Source organism: Cajanus cajan, chromosome 10 (assembly GCF_000230855.2).
Source record: "Cajanus cajan strain Asha chromosome 10, NIPB_CcT2T_4, whole genome shotgun sequence".
Classification (NCBI taxonomy): Eukaryota; Viridiplantae; Streptophyta; class Magnoliopsida; order Fabales; family Fabaceae; genus Cajanus; species Cajanus cajan.
Window position 1 is genome coordinate 3682691 of NC_138526.1, and position 15943 is coordinate 3698633.

At 32.3% G+C, this 15943-nt stretch overlaps 2 protein-coding genes across 4 annotated transcripts; both read left to right on the plus strand.

Moving 5' to 3' along the window:
* Nucleotides 1-223: 223 nt before the first annotated feature.
* Nucleotides 224-3673, plus strand: LOC109791394 (beta-hexosaminidase 2). The gene is made up of 2 exons (XM_020350685.3): nt 224-1058; nt 2628-3673. Exons 1-2 carry the CDS (start codon nt 239-241, stop codon nt 3575-3577), a joined length of 1770 nt encoding a protein of 589 aa, XP_020206274.3. The 5' UTR covers nt 224-238; the 3' UTR covers nt 3578-3673.
* A 1434-nt stretch (nt 3674-5107) lies between these two features.
* PNT1 (mannosyltransferase family protein) lies at nt 5108-11794 on the plus strand. 3 transcript variants are annotated; one of them, XM_083065608.1, is made up of 6 exons: nt 5108-5460; nt 5724-5847; nt 8184-8456; nt 9148-9330; nt 10472-11004; nt 11212-11794. In XM_083065608.1, the coding sequence occupies exons 3-6, from the start codon at nt 8186-8188 to the stop codon at nt 11521-11523; spliced, it is 1299 nt and encodes a 432-aa protein (XP_082921734.1). In that variant the 5' UTR covers nt 5108-5460; nt 5724-5847; nt 8184-8185; the 3' UTR covers nt 11524-11794. The 3 variants fall into 3 exon arrangements, with proteins under 3 accessions (XP_082921734.1, XP_082921732.1, XP_082921733.1); XM_083065606.1 differs by lacking the exon at nt 5108-5460 and adding an exon at nt 5999-6179 and having other exon boundaries at nt 5481-5847; XM_083065607.1 differs by lacking the exon at nt 5108-5460 and having other exon boundaries at nt 5481-5847.
* The last annotated feature ends 4149 nt before the right edge of the window (nt 11795-15943 follow it).

Below are 15943 nucleotides of genomic sequence, written 5' to 3' on the forward strand. Positions count from 1 at the left end.
ATTGTTTAATTTTTAAAATATTATTTTTATGGATGAATTTCCAATTCATTTAATTAAAAAATTGTTAATGAATCAATTTTTTTTAATTTTAAATAAATTAAAATTTAAAAAATTTAAATAAATTAATGAATTATTTTTATGTGACGATTAAGATGAATTAAAAAAAATATTTCGAAACATCCATTTGTCAATCTCTTCCCATATCTACATATGTAGATAGCACCGATTGACACTTGCAATGCCTCGAACCAACATTATCATGATGCAACATGAATCAACCCTATCACTAATAATCTTACAACTACTTCTACTTTTGTCATGCCTAACATTGGAAAACTATGCAAAATCAACCACCATCATCAATGTATGGCCAAAACCAAGGAACCTCACATGGTCCCCACCATACCAAGCCACCCTTCTTTCTCCCACATTCACTATCACCACCACTAACCACCACAACAAGCACCTCTCCGCCGCCATCAGCCGCTACCAAAGCCTCGTCAAATTGGAGCACCACCACCCCCTAGTCCCCCATGGAGTGAACATCTCCAAGGACCTCCCACCACTGCAGTCTTTGACTATTACAGTGGTGGATCCTCATGCAGGACTCGTCCACAGCGTAGACGAGTCCTACACTTTATCCATCCTCTCTTTCTCGGCCACCCTCACTGCAGAGACTGCATGGGGTGCCATGCGAGGCTTGGAGACATTCTCCCAACTCGCATGGGGTAATCCCACGCAGATTGCAGTGGGGGTGCACGTGTGGGATTCTCCCCACTACCCCCACCGTGGTATCGTGGTGGACACAGCAAGGAACTATTACCCTGTGAAGGATTTGCTGAGGACAGTGGAAGCCATGAGCATGAACAAGCTCAACGTGTTCCACTGGCACATCACTGACGCAGAATCTTTCCCTTTGATATTGCCTTCTGAACCTGCCTTGGCTGAAAAGGGGGCTTATGCCTCTCACATGGTGTATTCACCCGAGGATGTTAAAAGAGTTGTGGAATTTGGACTTGATCATGGGGTTCGTGTAATTCCCGAGATTGATACACCTGGTTAGTTCAATTTCTCTTACTCTTGACTTTCTAGCTGAAAAAGTTGAATTAGAAAATTTTCTAACTTGAAGAAGGTGCTGAATTGATTAATTGACTGAGTACTATGCGGTTCCTCTCTGTATGTCTCTCATTTCAAGGAATTAAAAAATAGCTTGTGTGGTAGTTCGCAAAACTTGAATTAGAAAACATTCTAACTTGAAGAATGTGCTGAATTGATTAATTGCCTGATTATTGTGTTTCCTTAAGTCCAAGACCACCATGATCTCATCAATCTTCATGTGTGTTATATAATTGAGTGTTATTAATATTAACTTGTTAGTTGAAAATTAAGGTTGTATGCTGCATGAAGATTAGTAGGGACTGTGGACATGTAGTGGTCCAAGACTATGTAATAATTCCTCTTTCCTTTCAGCATGTTTGCCATTTCAAGAAATTAAACAAGCTGTGTGTAAATAGCAGTAATTGGTTGAGTAATTAATTAATTTGTAATTTTCATGCTGCCTCGTATTCCTAGAGATTGTGGTGTCAAATTTTAGCATCGACAAAGGTCATATTCAATTCTTGAGACAAACAAAAGGTTTGAACATGAGAGGATCCATTCCACTTCTTTCATTTTCATTTATTCATCGACTTCTTTTCATCAAAACCATGTTCCATTATTTCAAGACTGACTTTTTGGCTTTATAGAGTTTCTTTGTTAAATATGCGTTTAAGTATGTATTTTCCTTGCCAGAATGTTAGAAATTAATGGTTGAGAGACATAGACTTAAACCATATATAATGATATATGTTTTACCTCAAAACCTTGTCAGTATTTGATAACAAAACTTTAAGCTTCTCATTCAAGATCATACACTTCCTTAGTAGACAAATGTCAAAAAGTTAAGGAAACTCAAATTCTTCATTTGCCCAACAATGCAACTTTGGTTACTAATGTGTCTGAATTGTTATCGTAAAGATTAGATCTCTAATACAAAAAAGAATGGAATCCTACCATTGTGCTGAATGAAGTGAACCACTGTACTGAGTTTATGTCTGAATTGGGATCCTACTATAGTGATTATTGCCATATCGGGTTACATAGAACACGCCTTCATCTGGTGTGAACCTTACTCTGAGCTTACCAAGAGAATGTTATTTTTCTAGCAAGTTTTGATGATTAAATTGAAGTCTACATTGTTTGCAGATCACTAGGTACCATTAGAATGTCAAATTCTTTGAAGTTAGAACCTCACGTAAAGGAGCCGCAGACTAAATATTGTAACCATAAGGCCAATTAACAAATCAACTAGGCTTATGTATGATATCCAAGTTTAAAACATTTATTTTTCTGTGATATTATGATCATGTCTGAAAAGAAGTTAAAAGTGCTTTTAGAGAGTTTCTCTAGTGAAAATAAAGAGAATTTTTCAATAAAAAAGATTTTCAAAACACTTCTAAACTTATCCAAACAGACTTAATATTTTGATTGAAAACCGTATCTTTCTTTTCCTCTTCCACATAATTTAGCTAGTATTTCTGAGAATTATGATAATCAACCACTGATTGAAATGAACTACATATGTGCAGCTCACACAGGATCTTGGGCATTAGCCTACCCTGACATTGTAACTTGTGCCAACATGTTCTGGTGGCCAGCTGATAGTGATTGGCCTGATAGAGTTGCTTCACAACCAGGATCAGGACACTTGAACCCCTTAAACCCCAAGACATACCAAGTCCTAAACAATGTCATACACGATATAACCACATTGTTCCCAGAACAATTCTACCACTCAGGTGCTGATGAGGTTATACCAGGTTGCTGGAAAACCGATCCCACAATTCAGAAGTATCTATCAAACGGTGGAACCCTCAACCAAGTCCTTGAGAAGTTCATCAACAACACTCTCCCTCTCATTGTGTCCCTCAACCGCACCGCTGTGTATTGGGAAGATGTCTTGCTAGATGACACAGTCCATGTTCCATCCACAATGCTCCCCAAGGAGCATGTGATTCTGCAGACATGGAACAATGGACACAGCAACACCAAGAAGATAGTTTCTTCCGGGTACAGAGCCATTGTGTCATCAGCAGAATTCTACTACCTGGATTGTGGACATGGCACCTATGTTGGGAACAACAGTGCCTATGACAACCAAAATGGGGATGACACAGGCAACGGTGGCTCTTGGTGTGCACCCTTTAAGACATGGCAGACCATATACAACTATGATATAGCATATGGGTTGAGTGAGGAGGAAGCAAAGTTGGTTTTGGGTGGGGAGGTAGCACTGTGGTCAGAACAAGCTGATTCAACTGTTTTGGATGCAAGGATTTGGCCTAGAAGTTGTGCATTGGCTGAGGCACTGTGGTCAGGGAATAGGGATGAGAAGGGTAGGAAGAGATATGCTGAGGCCACTGATAGGTTGAATGAATGGAGAAGCAGAATGGTAAGCAGAGGAATAGGGGCTGAGCCTATTCAGCCACTTTGGTGTGTTAAGAACCCTGGCATGTGTAACACTGTTCATCCTGTCTAGTTGCATTCTTACTATGTAAAACAAAAATAAGGATAAATTAAAAAAAAAAAGCTTAAATATATTTTTAGTTACTATAAAATTGATGATTTTGATTTTGATCCCTCTAAAATTTATAAACATTATCATTATCCTTGTAAAATAAGTAAATTTTAATTTTAATTTTTATAAAATATTTTTCTTTGATTTTCATCCTTCTAAAATCTAAATGAGTTATTTTTAACCTCTAACAATCATTTTAAGTTGGATAAATGAAATTATTTTAAAGATTTATAATTTTTTTAAAGATGTTAAATATCGATATAATATCAATAATGGTTATAGATAACACTTAATTAAAAAGTAGTTAAAAATGATTATATGAAAATTGGGACTAAAAATAATAATTTTAATTTTATAGGGATGAAAAAATAAAGAATTTTTTTTACAAGAATTAAAATTAAAATTTACTAATTTTATAAAAATTAAAAATATATTTAAACCTAAAAAAATAATAACTTAATTACACTTATCTACGGTGGTAGAGAAATTTTGATACCCTTTATTTTAATATTTTAATTGCTTGATTCTAGTCTATATATTTGATAATGTGCAATTTTAATTCACCTTTAAATTACCATTCAAATTTTAGTAGAAATTATGATGTGGCAAATTTATGCCACATGAGCGTTATTTATTTTGATTTTATTTTTTACAAGTTAAATTGTTAAACATTACGAAAAGAAGAAAATATATATATATAGAAGACAAAATGTCACTTATTTCTAATAAAATTGCTGTTAGAATTCAACAATTGTTTTGGATCTTAGATTTTGCTAACTATGGAGTGGAGTTAGGAAAACGTAACAATTTCAAAAAAAAAAAAAAAAAAAAAAAAACAGTTTGATGGTGTTGGGCATTTATCTGATACAATATTATTGTTACTTTTATATCTTCATCCATTTAACGGTCACTCGGTCAGTGACATTTTGTCTTCTAAAGATATTTGAATATTAAATGATTTCACGTGTAATAAAATAAAATATATCCCCTAAAAAATAATAAAATAATAAAATAATAAAATTAATATTTATGTGGTATAAATTTGTCATTTCATGGTTCGTGTTAAAAGTTGGATGGCTATTTAGCTGGGAGACAAAATATATCTCACGAGTCTTGACGAATATGTTTCGGTTTGTGACTCAATTATATTTAATTATTTAAAATTAATTTTATTATCACTAATTGTACGAATCAATTAATAGTCTCATATTCGAGTTTTAAAATATAATTATGTTAAATATTTAGGATGAAAGTTTTGCCTCCCACCTCAACCTCCTTTTCGATTTCTTAGAATATTTTTTTAATAAAAATAATATTTATAAGTTAAATCAGTAACATGATATAAGATCATTATCTTTTATATTTTTTATTCAATGTATTTTTTTAAAATTACCAAAATTCAAAAAATATCTACATTTTACTAATGTATATTAAAAAATAATTTTCATGTGTTGCAATATTTTTTGTCTCTATATGCTTCAGAAAATCTCTTTTTCGAAAAATGAGTTCATTCAACAAATAATTCGCTCTTTGGTTTTGTTAGATGATAACCTCATGTTGTCCAATGTCCCCATGTTGGTAGAGGTGAAAGATGCGGTGTTTGCCATGAATCATCTAGTGCGCCTAGGCTAGATGGTTTTGGCGGAAGATTCTATCATGTTTTTTGGGATATCACAGTAGTGGATGTTCATAAGTCAATATTGTAGTTTTTTAAGCAAAACTGGGTTCTGCTCGGTCTTAATTCTAATAGAGTAACTTTCATCTTGAAGTTCCCTTATGTCGATAAGGTGGAAGATTTTCGACCTATTGCTATTGCTAATTTTCAATTCAAGCTAATTAGTAAGGTGTTGGCAGATAGGTTGGCTTTGATCGCTGCCAAAATTAGGAGTCTCCACAAAATTATTTAAAACTAAACTTTTTAAATAACTAAACTAAAATAAATTAAATTATTTTTTAATAGTTTAAACTAAACTATTATTTTTAGTGTAGTTTATAAAGTTAAACTATTAAAATTAATAGTTCAGTTCACTAAAACTAAATCCAAGCACCGAATCCAAACACATTCACGGAAAACTAAATCCAAATACATTCACGGAGAGTTACGTAGGTGGGTCTTCCAATTTTGCTTCAATCTTCACTTCTCAAGGATGGTTCTTCACTTCTTCTGATTCTTCTTCACTTCTTTCGATTCTTCTTCATTCTTCACCCTTGATTGTGTGACAAACTCGCAGGTGAGTCTTCGGATTCCTCTTCACTTTTCACTTTTACTGGGTTATTTGATTTTGACTGAACTATTGGGTGTTTTTGTTCAATTTGGGTTTGAGCTGCATAAGTAAAGAAATATTTTTGTTGCTTGCACTCCATGTGTTTGATAATTTGTAGGCAATTTGCTAGACTTCAATTCCCTGCATTATGAGTGATCCAATGGTCTAGTTTAGAAGTAAAGGGTCACATTCATAGACTAGCATCAAACACATTCATAGAAATGAATTGCGTCATGAACGGTATGCTATCCATGTTAACCCGGAGAAGTTAAAAGCTGCAGGCGAAGGGCTTGCACATGGTACAGTTCATTCTTCTCTCATTAGCTTTCCTGTGTGCTCTAGATTCTTATTCTTTCATTTCTGCCTTTTGGGTTGTGTTAGAAATTGTAAATGTTTGAAGCAATTCTCAATAGTTGTAGACAGATGGTTTCTCTAATGCAACATCAGGGAAAGAAATTGTTTTGCTCACTGATGAATATGTATAATGTTGAGACAGTATCTACTAGACAAGGTTACATTTACACTGGAATATGTTGCAGCTAATGGTTGATGGAAAATTGAGGGTATAGATAAGGCCAACGTTGCTTATGGTCATCCTAGATTGCTTTGTAGAACTTGAGGCTGTGTTTAACTTTGATTAAATTTGTGAAAGTTTAAATCACAATATATTAAGAATCAGGTCTTTCTACTAAGCAACTTTGTCTAACCAGATTGAGTTAGTGCAGTAGTATAAAGGGGGGAGGTGTTGGGGAGTTTAAGTTATTTTGTTGGGTCTAGAGAGTGTATTAATGATTTGAGGGAGGGATAGTTGTGATACTTCAAGAGCTTCTCATCAACTAAACAAATACAGTTAAACCTTCATTGAGCCTTTTAACAGTAGAGAAACTTGTGGTTACTGGTTGTATTGTATGTGAAATTAAATTAGCAATATTTGGAAATTTAAGTGAACCATACTCAAGTATGGAGCTTTAGGCTGTTTAAGGTGCATTTTTTAGGGGTGATTGTGTAGTAGCAGGGTTAATAATATAGTCAAAAACAGGCATTATCTACTCTGTTTTTGGACAAGTATGATTTAGAGTATGAAAAAATTTAGCGGTAGAAAAATATTTGTTGTTTATAAAAAAAATTAATTTCAGGTTTACAAAATTTGAATTTAACGTAACATTGAATTAAATTAAAAATAAAATTTATTAAATTCATTTATTTAATAAAGTAAATAAATTTTATCAAATGTTTGATGAATTAAATTCAAATCCTTTACTTTAATTCAATCACATTTACACCCTGGCCTCACTAACTAATAATTATACAGTAGTAGTTAGCAGATTGATTGAAATTGGGAGATGCATTTTTGTTTTTTGCTTTTTTGAGAAAGGAAACTGAGAGATACATTAGAAAATGAAGTAAAATCATTGTTGCACGTTATCTTTGCTGGGTCCAAATATCATATCTTAGTAGGATTTGCTTCTTATATTTTTTTTGGATGTTATTTTTTAATCAATATTAATATAATGTGCCCCCATAGAATACTGCCTGCCATCATATATTGGAGAGAAATGATGAAGAAAAAATTAATTATTTGATTTGTGTTTGGAAGTTATAACACAAAAAAGTACCAGACACGTTTGCATGAAGGTGGATAGCACATGAATATTAACCCATAAACTCGTTTGTATTAGGTATCAGATTAACACTGCCACCCTGCACTTCAAGTATGATTTAGAGTATGAAAAAATTTAGCGGTAGAAAAGGCATTTATTAGCAAAAAATTATTTATCAATGTAATACTTGTTTTGCATTTCAAATTGTTTTAAATTTAATTTATAATTAATATCAATGATTTGGTAGCTCAATTTAAAAATGTTGATTTTAAATTTATTTTTTAATATAGTTCAATTTAGTTTATAATTAATAATAATTTATAATTAATAATAGTTTAATTTATAATTAATAATAGTTTAATTTAATTAATATTATAGTTTAGTTCAAACTCCTAGAACTATAGTGCACTAATCTATATAATAGTTTAATTTAGTTTAGTCAATATTTATTTTAGTTCAATTTAGTTTAGTGAACTATTTATTATAGTTTAGTTTAATTTTCTTCTAGTTTAGTTTAGTTTAGCAATTTGAACACCCCTAATTTCCATAATAGAAGAAAGTCTTGCTTCATAGCCAAAAACCCTAAATTCTGAATTCTTCACCTCTCTCCTATTAAAATTAACGTGATTTGACAAATTTAGGGCTTTTGTGGTTTTGAAGCCGACTAGTTCCGTTTTTGATGTTTGTTTTGTTACCTCTCAGCAATGACATTCGTAGATATTCGTTCACTGCTTCTACTCTCTGCCATTTTTCGTGTTATTTTAATTGTATATGGAGAGTGGCAAGATGCTCATATGGAGGTTAGATACACTGATGTTGATTACCTGGTCTTTTCTGATGCTGCTGCTTTAATGGCTGCGGGTGATTCCCCTTATAAGAGAACCACTTATCGCTATTCCCCCTTGCTTGCCTTTCTTCTTATTCCAAATTCGTTCATCCATCACTCCTGGGGAAAGTATATTTTCTCAGCTTCAGGTATGCTCAAGTTTTAGGATGTAGTTTCTGTAAACATGTTCAATTACCATGTTGAAACAATTTGGATTGCTTGTCATAAAAGCATATTTTAGTCTGTGGTTCTATCTTATACAATTCTTATTCTATGCATAAAGCTAGATTGATTGACTATACATGGCATTAATTATGCATATTTTAGATATACATATTTCACTCCTCTAAAATGAAGGTTCCACTTTAGGGAGAAAAAGTGCAAACTGCAGGGTGATAAATGTTGATCGGAAAATCAACAAGGTGAATTTTAACGACTTATGATTTGTTATATATCTGCATGTGTATCACAATCCCAGTCATTGGTTTTCCAATCAACAGTCTTAATTTTGCTCTTTTCTCTCTAAAGGAACTCTCCACATTAGTGAAAGTAATTTGCACAGGGCCCTTTTTTGGTTGCAACCAATGTGACCTTTTGTAGTTAGGGAGAACAAAGTTATTTCTACCAAAATCGTAGTATTGTTAAAGATAAAAAGAATTATGTTATCCTCCAATTGATGTTACAATAGGAAAACCTGCAAAAGTATTCTAATTGTTTGACTTGGGATATTGAGAAATTTCTATTTTTGTGAATTTTAATTGACCATTTTATCCTTGCATTATTTCGATGAATATGTTGTTAGATAATAAATATGCACATGTTATCTTATCTAAAATGCAGATATACTTGTGGGATATTTCATCTATTATATTCTAAAGCTACGGAAGGTTCCTGAAAATCTGTGCAACTATTCTGTCATGACATGGCTCTTTAATCCATTTACCTTTACCATTGGGACACGTGGGAACTGTGAACCCATTGTTTGTGCCGTGATATTGTGGATCATTATCTGTCTTATGAAAGGTATGGTTCTGCTTCTAATTTGACTTATATTGTTGGTGTTGTAAACTTGTAACAATAATGTTCAGTTTGTCATCTTTTTAATCTGTAAACCTTTTTAAGTTGTAACAAGTGTACTAGTATATATGATTATTTTGTGGCTTTCTCTGCAAGATAAAGTTGAATGCACTTTTCACTTTCAGGAATAAATTTTACACTCTATTGCAGTGTACTATAGAGAATTTAACCAAAATAATTCTCCATCTTTCCATTTTTTCCAGTTTGCCAAACACTGATCACTGGAAAGCTAAATCTTTTCATTTTGATCTCTATTGATTAATTTAATCTCCTACCAAGCATTTAAAAAGCTCAATATAAAATAAGAGATTCTTTGGCACCATTGTTTTATGAGGGCATTTGTATCCGTAGCAATTAGTGACTAACTTTTAGCTATGTATCTTATTTAACTCAAATATATACAAAAAGACATGCTGTTTTTATCTTTCATGCAAGTGGGACACATGGACAAATATTAGTCCCTAATTTTTATGTGGCATAGTCTAACAAAAAAGGAAGGGTACTGGAGAAACCTTGTAGTATATGGGAGGATAGGCAATAATGCCTTTTACCTGGTTTTCAGTTTTTTCTCTCTACATTTTATGGTCAATTTGAATTTGTTTTAGTCTGACATTTGATTGATAGGCTTGTTAGTTGACAAGGTGCACCAAGGTTGGTCATTATAGTTGCCCCACAGTAAATTTATTTGTTCTTAAAATATACCAGGTGAGAGGGGAAAATCTTCGCCATCATTAAATGGATGATTAAAATCATATTTTAGTAAAATAATGTTGACCATCCATTCATGGTTACATGGCCAAGATTAACATCCACTTAAGTTGTCAAGCAAACTAAGTTAGAACCTTTTTTTTTGTGCATGTGTGATTTTATGGTTTCACTATGTTGTTTATTTATATTTTTCATGGTAGTATGTTATATTTATTTGCAATATATTTATATATGCGTGTATATTACCCCCATTGTTGGTTGATACACCAATGAAAGCCTTTTTTCTTAAAAGGTATAAAGCATTAGATATTTGCATAACTCTTGGTGCCTTGATTATATGTCTTTTTTCCCGTTTTTCCTCCTTCCCTCTGGTTTGCAGGTAATGTGTTACAGTCAGCATTTTGGTATGGACTCATTGTCCATTTCAGGATTTATCCTATAATTTACTCTATTCCTATAATCCTGGTTCTTGATCCAAACTTCTTCCCATCTGATCAGAAACCTGTCCTAAGGAACTGGAATGCTGTTCAGGGAGAGAGACCCAAAGATGGGAATGGCTGGCATAATTTACACAATTTATTTAGAAACATATTCACAAGGAACAGGTTGCTATTTGGACTGGTCTCAGGATTGGTTTTCCTCCTTTGTACCGGTCTTTTCTTCTGTTTGTATGAATGGGAATTCCTACATGAGGCGCTGTTGTACCATCTTACTCGAACAGATCCAAGGCATAACTTCTCCATCTATTTCTATCACATATATCTTCATTATGGGCATGATACTTCAGTGATGGAAAAGCTTATCTCCTTTTTGCCCCAGTTTTTGGTTCAGCTGGTTCTTATCTTCTATTTTGCACAGGATTTTCCATTTTGCTTTTTTGTGCAGACTGTGGCATTTGTGGCATTCAATAAGGTTTGTCAAGTAATAAAGGCAGATGCTTAAATTTCTGATCGTGCTACTTATTTACATTTAATTAAAGTTCTTATACAGACTTCAGGAAATGAGATTTTTTATTTCAAGAATAATCTTATCTGTGTTGGAGTCCTTTTCGGTAATGGCCACTTTAAATCAACATGTTTCCTTATGTTGTAGTGGATCTGATTTCTGTATATTTTGCAGGTAATTACAGCACAGTATTTTGTTTGGTTTTTTTGCTTGTTGCCTCTTATACTTCCTTGGAGTAAAATGAAACTCAGATGGGAAGGATTATCTTGCATTCTTTTGTGGATTGGGGCTCAGACCCATTGGTTGATGTGGGGATACCTGCTTGAGTTCAAGGGTAAAAATGTCTTCTTACAGCTTTGGGTGGCAGGCTTACTGTTTTTGGCCGCCAACATATTCGTCATTGTCATGATTATTCATCACCATAAATATGCTTCAGTTTTCAAAGCTTCAGATGCTAACTCCAAGAATGTAGCTAAGCTTAAGTGAGTGACCCTAACTCTTGGTGAATGATTTTCAATTTTTATACTTATGCTCATTATCTACTGTCCTACCGTGCTTCTATTTTGGGAGGTTAACAGTGCAAGTTCATGAATGCAGTAGAATTTGAGAACCAAAAATCATGTCAAAATTCGTGGATCCTTACAAATTTTTTTTATTTTAAAATGTGAACAAAGAGGTGAATCAATGTATTCTTGTTCCCTGCATATTTTTTTTCAACACATGATCTTAAGCAATGAATTTATTCTTATTGTTCTCATCTTTTTGTTCTTGATATGAATTTGTAAAATTGACCTTAAGATCTTGAAACTCTCCTCTTTTCCTCTCTTCACTGTATTTGTCTATTTGATAACATGTAAGTTATACATTAATGTTTAATTTAATCAAGGGTCATTTTAGTTACCTAAAACTATACTAAAATTCTGGTGTAGTGCCCCATGAACTATTTTTTTTGGGATAAAACTTGTCCACTAGTTTTATCCCTAATCTGGATGGTAGGGGCAATTTGTCTGATTGTAAGAAGTCCAGGAGAAAGAGTAATTTATCTTTTGAATGAAAGGGTAAATTGTGGCTTACCCAACAACCACCCTTACTTGAAATCAAAAATATATATTTTCATCAATGTAGACCAAGTTTGGTGAAACAATGAAAACTTTTTACTCCATATTTCTCTGCATTGTTCTCACCACAAAAGGTGAGGGTAACTCTTCATAATATAACCGGGTATTAGGTATATTCATTATTGATGCAATGCATTTAAAACATTATCATCCTCTATCTTGGGTAAGAGACTCGTATGCAAGCATTCATCATCAGCAGAACTAAGTTCCATTAATCCATTCGACTATTACATACAATATCAGAACATCCTGCAGCTTAAATTAACAGGAACATCGGAAATAGAGCTGTTACAAAGTATCTTATTAGTTCTAGCATAACATGTATACAAATTAGACTAAAGAAGCCAATTGGAAGCACAACATAGCTTGCATATAAAATCAACATCCAACCCCCTTTAGGCTCCAATACCATACTCCTCCAACATTTTTTTATTCCTGCACAAAGGCAAATACAAGGTGAGATTTTATCGGAAGAATAATGCAAGATTAGAATTGGAGTGCAATGGAGATAAAAAGATGATCGCATTTAAGGTATACCATCGCCATGTGAAATGTGGTTTACCTATACAACATCAAGTGATTGCCATTGAATTTAGGATTGCTTTAATGGGTAGCTGAGATTTGTCACCTACAAAAACTCTTTAGGAGATTTTTGGAAATATACTTCATTAAGTCATGCTTTTGGTTCACTAACTACAAAAACCCTTTTATGAGTTATATATATGTTTTCATTTTGTATGTTTTGGCATATAGGTGTGAGCATAAATTAAATAGTGATGATATTGATTGAATGTTTATGATCAAATTAGGACAAATATGCTGATGGGCAACTTGAATTGTCTGAAGTTTTTTCATTGTTTTTGTTGGATGCATAATCTTGTAGCTAGAAAGATGGATAGAAGTTCTTAAAACCAGGCCCCCAAAATTCAAACTACCTAATGACATCGAAATTCCAGGCAATGTAATTTATACTGATAGAATGAAATTGCCCTATTTTTGTTGAATTGCTTGATCATTGACCAAAATGACTAATTTAAGCCGCATATTCGCTTAAAATAACATTATATTTATTGTAGCTGCATAGGAAAGGTTAAGGACTCTAACCAATTCTTACTATAGAGAAAGGCAAGAATTATTCTCAATATGCTAGATTTGTGTACTGGGATTATCTCATTCTTTTACAGCAGAGACCTCTCTAGAACTTGTTAATGGAGAAGTTTGTGTTCGCTATAACATTGAACTCTGTTCTAAAATTGTACTTTTATTGTTCTTGATAGTTGTTGTTTAAGATTGATGCTTGACGAAAATTGATTAAATTACAAGAGTGACCATATCACTTTAATTGCTAATGTGATTTTTTTTGTATAATTTATTCTTCCAGTAAGCTATGGAAGACTTTTTTTTTTTTTTCCTGGACCTAATTGTTTAAGATTGATGGTCGACAGTGAAATTGTAATTTTCATCAACAAATAAGGTTTTTTGACGAAACTAAATTAAAAAATAAATACAGAAAATAGATTAAAAAAAATATTTACCAATATAGGTGTTTTTTTGCCATGTGGCAGAATGCACAAATGGCACAGGGGAATGTGGAGCCAAGTAATAGGACAAAAAACTGTGTAGATAGTGTAGGGGGGTGGGTGCTCCATCTCATCACTGTGCATGGAGTTAGTTTGTCACGTTGGGGTAGGTAGGGTGAAGATGGCTCAGGGGGGCCATGCTCCTTTTGCACACTACACGAGCAGTCCCATCACTAACAGAGAGGTTGAAGATGGCAAAGATCCACTGTGCCTTGCTGTTCTACATTCCCAATCCCTTTGTTCCCTTCTCCTTCTCCCCTTCTTCCACCAACTTCCCCTCTATAAATTGACAGTCTCCCTCTTCCCTCTCATTCTAACTCTCCTACCCCTTTCACTAAATGTAAGTAGTGATTTATTTATTTATTTATAAATTTGTATTTATTTAAATTTTGGATTAAGTGTGCGTATTATTATGCAGGTTAAAAAGAGGTTAAGGTGTCCATATATTATTGCAAATTAGTGACAAGTAAGTTTTAAATGATTTTTTTTTAAATGTTATTGTATATTGGTAAATAAAGAATTATTATATATGTTTAGGATTTATATATGTAGATAACTAAGTATTAATGTGAAATTAATTGTTAAAATTGTTTAGGGTTTAAAATGTTAAACGTAAAAATGATATAATTTAAATTTAAAATTGGAAAAAAGTATTAAATTGTAAATATTAAATGTGCGAATTTTTTGTTGAATGTGTATATAAGAATTAGTTATTTAATATTTGAAATGGACAATTTTTTAAATAAATGTGCATAATGTGAATATTAATAATAAGTAATTTTTTTTATTTAATTTAAAAAATGTAAAATTTAAAATGAAAAAAATAAAAATTTTAAAAATAAAAATTACAAAGAATATAATTGAATATTATAAATGTGTCCCTAAATGTTGAATATGTTTCAAATCAAAAATGTGAAATTTGTGATTATTAGTATTAAATTAATTTTGGTTAAAACCCTTATTTGGTCCCTTATAATATTTTTTTGTTTCAATTTAGTCTCACTTTAATTTTTGATTTCAATTTGGTTCCCAATAATTTAAATTATTGTAATTTGGGACTTCCGTCTAAATGATTTAAACATAGTTAATTGTTAGCCAGGTGGATGCCAGGTAGATGCCATGTAGATGCATAGGTGGACGCTAAATTTCATGAATACACCTAGAATCAGAGTGGTCTGTTCTGAAACCAGAACGGCCCGTTCTGCATTCACATGTTATATGTTAATTTTGCAATTGGAATGAGCAGTTCTGAAATTAGAACGATTTGTTCTGGTGTTAGAACGGGCCGTTTTGAATTCAGAACGGTCCGTTCAATATGCCAAATTTACACACCAATAGTGTAACCAAAACGGCCTTAAACCCTAAACCCTAAATCCTAAACCATAAACATTTATAAAAATTAATATTAATAATAACAAATTTCACATTTTTTATTTGAAACACTCAACATCTAGGGATACATTTATAATATTCAATTGTATACTTTGTAATTTTTATTTTTAAAATTTTTATTTTTTTTCATTTAACATGTTACATTTTTAAATTAAATAAAAAATTATTTATTATTAATATTCACATTATGCATATTGATTTAAAAAATTGTCCATTTCAAGTATTAAATAACTAATTCATATATACACATATTCAACAAAAATTGGCACATTTAATATTTACAATTGAATACTTTTTTCTTCTAATTTTAAATTTAAATTATATCATTTTTACGTTAAACCCTAAATCCTAAACAATATTAACGATTAATTTCACGTTAACACTTAGTTATCTACATATATAAACCCTAAACATATATTAAATTCTTCATTTACCAACATACAATATCATTTTAAAAATAATTTAAAACTTGTCACTAATTTGCAATAATATATGGACACCTTAACCTCTTTTTAACCTGCATTAATTTGAGATATAAATAAATAAAAATTTATAGATAAAAAAATCCATTGCTTACACTTAGTAAAAGGGAAAGGAAAGTCAGAATGAGTGGGAAGAGAGAGGGTGTGAATTTATAGAGGGGAAGTTGGAGGAAGAAGAAAAGGAGAAGGGAGCAGAGGGACTACGAGAATGTAGAATATCAAGGCGTAGAGGGTCCCTTATGTCATCTTCAACCTCTCTGCCAGTGATGGGATTGCTTGTGGAATGTGTAGAAGGAGCATGGCCCCCTTGTGCCATCTTCACTCTGCCTGTCCC

Bases quoted from the DNA above. Each gene is read 5' to 3' on its own strand.
- LOC109791394 (XM_020350685.3), top strand. From the start codon at position 239: ATGCCTCGAACCAACATTATCATGATGCAACATGAATCAACCCTATCA. The intron at 1,059-2,627 runs GTTAGTTCAATT...ACATATGTGCAG, and splicing joins TCCCGAGATTGATACACCTG to CTCACACAGGATCTTGGGCA.
- PNT1 (XM_083065608.1), top strand. From the start codon at position 8,186: ATGACATTCGTAGATATTCGTTCACTGCTTCTACTCTCTGCCATTTTT. The intron at 8,457-9,147 runs GTATGCTCAAGT...TCTAAAATGCAG, and splicing joins GTATATTTTCTCAGCTTCAG to ATATACTTGTGGGATATTTC. The intron at 11,005-11,211 runs GTTTGTCAAGTA...TATATTTTGCAG, and splicing joins CATTTGTGGCATTCAATAAG to GTAATTACAGCACAGTATTT.